This window comes from Cebidichthys violaceus, unplaced genomic scaffold (genome assembly GCF_023349555.1).
Source record: "Cebidichthys violaceus isolate CVI_PGR_0920_01 unplaced genomic scaffold, fCebVio1.0.p SCAF_4, whole genome shotgun sequence".
NCBI classification, from domain to species: Eukaryota; Metazoa; Chordata; class Actinopteri; order Perciformes; family Stichaeidae; genus Cebidichthys; species Cebidichthys violaceus.
Window position 1 is genome coordinate 3,574,659 of NW_027176594.1, and position 7,745 is coordinate 3,582,403.

Genomic DNA, 7,745 nt, shown 5'->3' on the forward strand with positions numbered 1-7,745 from the left:
AGGTACTTGTACTCCTTCACCATGTCCACGTCCTCTCCCAGAACTCTCAGCGGCTGTGGAGCCGTCGTCCTCCTCCTGAAGTCGACCACCATCTCTCTGGTCTTGGCCACGTTCAGAAGCAGGTGATTTCTACCGGCCCACTCCACAAAGTCATCCACTACTGCCCTGTACTCCTCCTCCCGTCCGTCCCTTATACACCCGACCACTGCAGAGTCATCAGAGAACTTCTGCAGATGGCATGACCCCGAGTTGTACTGGAAGTCAGTGGTGTATAAGGTGAACAGGAAGGGAGACAGAACAGTTCCCTGTGGGGCTCCAGTATCACTGACCACCGTATCAGACAGTACACGGCCCAGTCGGACAAACTGTGGTCTGCCTGTGAGGTAGTCAGTGATCCAGGAGACAGTGGACGCGTTAACCCCCACCTCCCGCAGCTTCTCACTCAGTAGCACTGGTTGGATGGTGTTAAATGCACTGGAGAAGTCAAAGAAAGTGATTCTCACAGAGCCACCAGTTCCATCCAGGTGCGACTGAGCTCGTTGCAGCAGGTAGATGATGGCGTCGTCCACTCCCACATGAGGCTGGTATGCAAATTTAATATATAATTATTTAATAAATAATAAAACATTATTAAATAAATAGACAACATATATGACCCTTTGATGTGAAATAGCCCAATTAAATTGTTAAAACTAATATTATTACTATGTAATGTTATTTCTCCCTGCTTCTGTCACAATAACATTTAATGCCTCCAATAGCGAAGCACACAATCTGCTCTGTTCATCATGAATGACTGACTGAGGTGAAAATTGGCATCATGAAAAAAAAGATAATTGTGGAAAAAAGCTAACTTTTAAAAACTTTTTTTTTAAATGGTTGGAATGCAGTAAAAATAACACTTTTTAAACAATTACCTGAAAACAATAGTCTTATTCACTATTCCATGATCACATTGAAAACATGTCCATATGTTTCATTAGAGTTTTAGTTACTTAATTATTATTCAACACTGTTGGTTTTCGTGAGGCTATTTTGTATTTATCTATAGCTTATATTTGGATTGCTTTTTAGTTTATTATCACAGTTATATATCCTACAAAAGTGTTGATAATCAACAGATTAAACTATAACGCAAGTCATTTTCAGTTGAAGCCCTCTTGTAACCTCAAACAGTTGTTATTTAGTGTATTTCTATCAAAAACAGCTTGAGAAAAATGAATCCCAAAATCTATTCTGCTGGAGGAAAACAAATCATACAACATTGTGACTAATATATAACAAAGTCATTCATTTGACTGATTTATTCAAAGATGTGTTTCAGAGTGAGTGGGACCATGTTGTCCATTAACTTACTCTTATGTCTATTAACTTAGGTTTGGTCCTCAGTGTATAAAAGCGCCTCACTTCCTGTTTGGTAGCTGCTGCTGTCGGCTGACTTGACGCAGCAGTAGGGGTGTGTCCACAGTGCAGCAGAGAGGAGATGAAGGGAACCTACTGTATCACCCACCTCCATCAACCCACACTTGTCTACAAAAGAGTCTGCGGAGAAGATGCAAATCTGTGATGTTAATCTCAGAAATGTCTGAGCCTAAACAGTCACTGAGTCCTGTGTAGAAATGTGTCAATAGTTGAAAGGGGAGACACTACAGATGAATATGGAAACAATTGTAATAGTAATAACTAAGAGATATCATCATGAAACTCCCCCAGTTCATTATTTATACTAAGGGAATTATTTTTTGAGTTACTTCAATTGAGGCATTATCTTATCAAATATGTGCTAATTTGCATACATTCCCATTACAGAAATCTGATAAAGACAGGTTAAAAATGATTGTTTCATGTTGTTGACATATAAGAGTCAAAGGTTTTAACAGAGATAATTTGGAATTTCTTTTTTTATTACTCCATAAATCAAAAGATATTGTCATAAAAAAAATACTGCCATAAAAGAAAATCAATATCTTCCGGAATACAATGTTCTATAAATCAGGCTATGGATGATTTATGAACAAACACCTCTGAACCACCTTCTGAATATAAATAGGAATGAAACTGGAAAGTTTGGTGTGTGTTAGTGTTACTGAGGTGGATATTTCTGGCTCAAAACACATTTTCTAAAAGATGTAAAACTCCAAACAATTTGCAAGACACTACAGGTGAATAGGGTAAAAAAAATGTACTCATAGATATCACCATAAAACTTCCCCAGTAGATTACTCAAATTAAGACAATTATTTTTTCTTGTATTACAAGTATTCTGAAATGTAATGGAGCAAAATAGCCCAAAATCTCCAAATTGACTTGTGCATGAACAACTTTGTTTTTGGGGTGTCTCCCGCTGATAAACGCGACACGTTTATCGTGATCTGAAGAGCACAAAGTGTCTTTTTTGTATCAAATTCAAACACAACCAAACTCTTGTTCAAAGTAGTTAACATATTTATGATAAAAACAGAAAACCAAAACATATTCAAGGATTGTTTTTGTAAAAATCAAGACAGCATTTATTTATTTGTACAGTTTTAAACAAAACAGGCTTGAACAACCTGGAAGCGCCCCATGAGTCAACCCCTTTTCATCAAAACGTTTACATGGATTTGCATCAAACATGCCTGACTTGAGCCCAGACAGTTCCGACTGAACTGCAGCTGTAACACCACGTTACTCTCTGACTCGGTTTAACTCAAGAGGAAGCGCCAAAGTGCTCAGACATTCAGAGGTATACGAGGCATTTCACAAGAAAGTCATGCGGTACAAACTTTTTTTTTCATCCAATGACCAAGCAAAGTGACAAATCAAAATGAGGATGTTGATGGTTTTTATTCAGCCAGCAGCTGTTGACAGAAGCAGACAAAAACTACTAAGGCACAGAAAACACACTGAAGTCAACACGCAGTCTGATTCAGAATCAATACACCTTCAGTGTGTGTGTGTGTGTGTGTGTGTGTGTGGAAAAGCAGTTCTGTTTGTGTGTCTGTCCAAGTCGCTGCCTCTAACCTGCTCCTGACAAAACAGGCCAGTGTAAGAACAGAAGCCCAGAGGGGTTTACTGCTCCTTCTTGTCTCCCTGTTTCTGCATGTACTTGTTGTACTGGCTATCCGTCTTCAGCAGCTTGTCCCACCAGGTGAAGGTGGAGGAGTAGTTCCCGACAAAGTTCATGTGGTGGAAGTCGTGGAAACGTGTGCCGCCGTAGAACGGGATGAGGTGAAGCGGGTTCAGAGGGATGTCATAACCGCTGAAGACACAAAAAAGAAAGTCTGTCATTCAAAGAAAACCACCAGTGTTTGTTTTGTCTCGGATATTAAGATCAACATTTTTGATTAAAATCATCCTTCCAACAAGACAAATGCTTTTCAGATGAGGCACTCGAAATGATCAAAAAAACATGTCTTTCTAGTGGTGGTACTGAAGATATTAGCATTTCTTTTGGTTTGGTCCTTGTGTTGCTGCCTTGTGGTTGGTTGGATATCAAGAGATGGCTAATTTTATGTTTGTATTGCACTGCATATGTTTCCACAAACAATAATAATTGGTGACTTTGTCCTCTTTTATTTAATCCTGCTGCATTGTTGGCAGTCTGACTTTTGTGACAAGCATTGTTTTAGCATTGTGCTTCATTTTTTATAAAAAGGCAAAAAAAGCTAAATGATTACAAAATGAAATGGTGTTGAGGCAGTCTGGAAAATGTATTCTTCAATATTTTCTTTTTCTAAATCCTTTTACTTTACCGCTCTCTCATTTTGTTGTTGTTGCATTATGTGTGTTGCACACTTAATTTGTGTTTAAATGATTATTCTATTATATTATAATGTTGGAAATTGCTAACAAAGAATGTGATAATTTAGAATAAGCAGGTTATTTAGCATAAAATAATAATAAATCAAATATTTAGTTCTTTTCTAAAAGCAAGTTGCAAAGTAATTTAAGAAAATATATAAAATCAGGAAAATGCATAGGCCAGAGTGAAAATATAAAAAAAATTGAATTTTTTTTATTTTTATTTTGACTTGATTTAAAATCAAATTATAACAAATACATTTTAAGATAAAAAAGTAATAAAAGCACAGAGAGATATGACCAAAAAAACAAATTGGGCAAAGGCTAAATAAAAAGTATAAAACAATGAGTTTTGTCATTGTGAATTTGTGTTCTTGTTTATGCCCCCACAGATTGTGAGCCTTCGGTCTGCATACTGTATAGCATACATTTAGCTCATGAATAATAGCAGCATATAAATGTGAATTGGAGTTCTGTGTGACCTGATAATATGATAGGAACATCTGGTGCCCTCTGTGGCCATCTAGTGGTCGACCTCATTATTACTGACAGAGTTAACGACGATAATCAGTGATGTAACTGCTACTGTGTTTCTCCAATACACTCAAATAAATATGCCTCAATAAACATTCTAACAAAGCTCTCCTGCAGAGAAGGCAGCAGAAGACAGAATTATGCATAAAATGTGTCCAACCTGTGGACATCGATGGTCTCCAGCAGGCGGAAAGACACCCAGGCCCACAGGAAGAAGACGTGGTTACAGAAGAGCATGATGCCGATGAAGAAACCAGCTCCCAGGATGAGAGTCTCAGCAGGATGAGCATATTCTGCCTGCATGCCGAATGGAGCCTGAAGGACAGCGGAGACACTGTGATGAGGACGTTTGTGTGAACGTGGTCACTTTTCCACGTGTGAGAGCTACAGCATCATTAATAAGTAACCCTTCCGTAAAGAGTTTTGTGTTTGTGTTTATTCATCTTATCACTTGTGTGTGTTTTACTCACGGTGAACTCATGGTGGACTTTGTGGATGTATTTGTAGATCTTGCGGTGATGCAGCAGGCGATGGAGAAAGTAGTGCCAGGTGTCTTCAACAACGGCACAGCCGAAGCACTGAGCAAGGACGTACGGCCTGGAGGAGAAGACGAGAGGAGACAGGACAAGCTCACCGAGTTATCTCAAATAACAGATTTGACTGATGGATTCCACTGAAGGTCCTCAGACGTGTGGCAGCAAATGTAACGAGCAATTTCTAGAAAAAAATCTTTATGGTCCCACATAGTATTATGTATGGGCAAGAAAAATAAAAAAGTTAAATTGTCTACTTTTTTTTGGTGATTGCTACAAAAATAAATATATTATTATTATATTATTCATTTTTAAAATCATGTTGTTAAAATAAATAATTACAAGCAAATTTAATTACATTTGAATAAATGTTGCCATGTGGAATAAAATAATTTGAATTTGCAGAAACCATCCAGTTGGATTATTTTTTGAAAGAGACCTTATACCTTTTTGAGACCAAAGAAGAATTCACCCTTGCAATAAGCCTTTCACAAGATTGATTAATTGCTGAGTCTATGAAGCGTCCACACCCTGTTGTTGACATTTGCAAATGGACTTGTGGAGCAGTTGTTCAAGTATCTAGGGTGGTTTGAATATGACGCGTTCGGGTGTGATTAATTGTACTTCAACTGACCAGCGTGGAATTGAGTCCCAGTCATAAGGGATGTTGAAGAATTCAGTGAAGTAGTAAGTCCCACAGATCAACGGCAGCTGGATACAGAAATGGTTGAACAGCAGCATCTTGAAACATGTCCACTGTTTCTCCCAGGTTTCTGGCTTGTCCTGCACACACACACACACACACACACACACACACACACACACACACACACACACACACACACACACACACACACACACACACACACACACACACAAAAACACACACACACACACACACACAAAAACATACACACACACACACACACACACAAACAGAAGGTCTGTTAACAGGAATGTCATCTTAGATACTGAAAATAAAATCTTAACAACCAAGCAAACCTGTTGGATCTTGTATTTCTGCATGAAGGGCATGAACTGGAAGAGGAAACCAGGAAGGCAGAACAGGAAGTAGATGACCTCGTGGACGATGAGCGACCCCCAGGTGGCAATCTGGAACTTGGTGTAGTTGTCCAGCATGTAGCCCCAGGCGTGTTTCATGGAGGGCTGGAAGGGGTTTTCTGGCAAAGCTGCATCCAAGTACTCCGCCGCCAGGTAAGCAGAGCTCAAGATGTCTGCCGTGCCGTTTACCTCCATGACGGATAACGCAGGGTGAGTGCAGGTGTGGAGAAAAAGACTGAAAAACAGGAACACTACGTTACATGTACAACTCTCAGACGGGATGTATAGAATTATAGTAAATACAGCAGAGGAACCATAAAAGAAAAACAAGAAATATTGAAGAAATTCAATATTATGCAAAATGTACAATGTTTGCTAATTATAAATTCATCAAAAGATCAGGAGCTTTATTTTGCTGCACTTGTTCAGTTTTTAACTGAGATCTTTTAGTTGTTACCACATTAAAACATAATTTCTATTCATTATATATATATAATAATGCTTCTAAAACACATTCTATAAATATAGATATAGAGCGAAAATATAACCAAACACTACCTAACTTATAGAAATCCATCGATACAGTTTCTTTTAATATAATTTCAAATGTGTACCAATCAGAATTACACCAAAAATGCAGATGCTTTGGTATGCTATACATATTTCAATTTCAATTAAATTCAATTTATTTTTGTATAGCCCAAAATCAGAAATTAAAAATTTGCTTCAGAGGGCTTTGCAATCTGTACACATACGACATTCTCTGTCCCAGAACCCTCTTCTGCATACAGATTACCTACACTTTTAAGCATAAAACTCATAAGTAGGGCATGTAATAATTCCTTCCACATCTCAACTCCTCTGGTCCTTATACAGTTGTACAAATTACAATAATCATCAGCAAACTGCATTTAGTTTACGAGCTAGTTAGATAGTTTAATCTATAATTATGTATCACATTTTATGAAAAGACAATAGGTTACGTATGTACAATGTGAATGCAAATTAACTAGTAACAATAGTTGTATAAATGTATCACTGAAAAAGTAGAAATGTAGTCGAAGTAAAAGTGATATGACATGACAAGAACCATAAATGTAATCCTCCACCACTGCAGAAAATAAAGATATTACACCATTGAAATACACACAATAACAACAACAAAAAATGCTATTTTATTTTATTGCTTTAAAGCAAAAATAATGGTGATACACTATGCCATAACAATGTTGCCTAAGATCAGGTGCATAAGGTAACAATACGTACAATATGAATCAATACATTCTGCACAGAAGCATTCAGTCAGCACTGGTGTGTTTGAGATTACAAAACAGGCCGACATGTTGTTCTTTAGATGTCACATCTGCCTCAATTCTTCACTAAAATACATAAACAACAGATGTACTTTAGCAATCGTTGCTAATAAACATATAAAAATATCTCATTTGCAGCGAACAACGACGGTTCTCTCACCTTCAGCCGAACGTCCCGTCTACCTGCACAGAAGCGGCTGCCCGGGTGAAGTACAGTCACATCGATCAATCTGATTGGCCGAGAGGAAAGGAGACTGACGTCGAGGAGGCAAGCGGCTTCGCTGATTGGTCCGCGGGATGGAGCGATGATAGTGAGACTGAATGTTTCTAGAGCGACAGCCAATCAGAGGGGAGCTCAGCCTTTCATAACCTCTGCCGTGTTGAACAAAGTGTTCGACGGAAGAGATGGGATGGTCCGGAGAACTTTGAGTCATACATGAATGTCTTCCGTCTCAAATTTACATTAATAGAGTTTATGACTCCAATGTCAACTTTGGTGATGTGGTGGAGACTTTTAGAC

At 38.2% G+C, this 7,745-nt stretch overlaps 1 protein-coding gene across 1 annotated transcript; it reads right to left on the bottom strand.

The window, feature by feature from the left end:
* Positions 1-2,807: 2,807 nt before the first annotated feature.
* Positions 2,808-7,460, bottom strand: msmo1 (methylsterol monooxygenase 1). The gene is made up of 6 exons (XM_068727376.1): positions 7,386-7,460; positions 5,853-6,147; positions 5,485-5,633; positions 4,788-4,914; positions 4,478-4,632; positions 2,808-3,241 (listed from the first exon to the last, which is right to left on the bottom strand). Exons 2-6 carry the CDS (start codon positions 6,105-6,107, stop codon positions 3,052-3,054), a joined length of 876 nt encoding a protein of 291 aa, XP_068583477.1. The 5' UTR covers positions 6,108-6,147; positions 7,386-7,460; the 3' UTR covers positions 2,808-3,051.
* Positions 7,461-7,745: the final 285 nt, after the last annotated feature.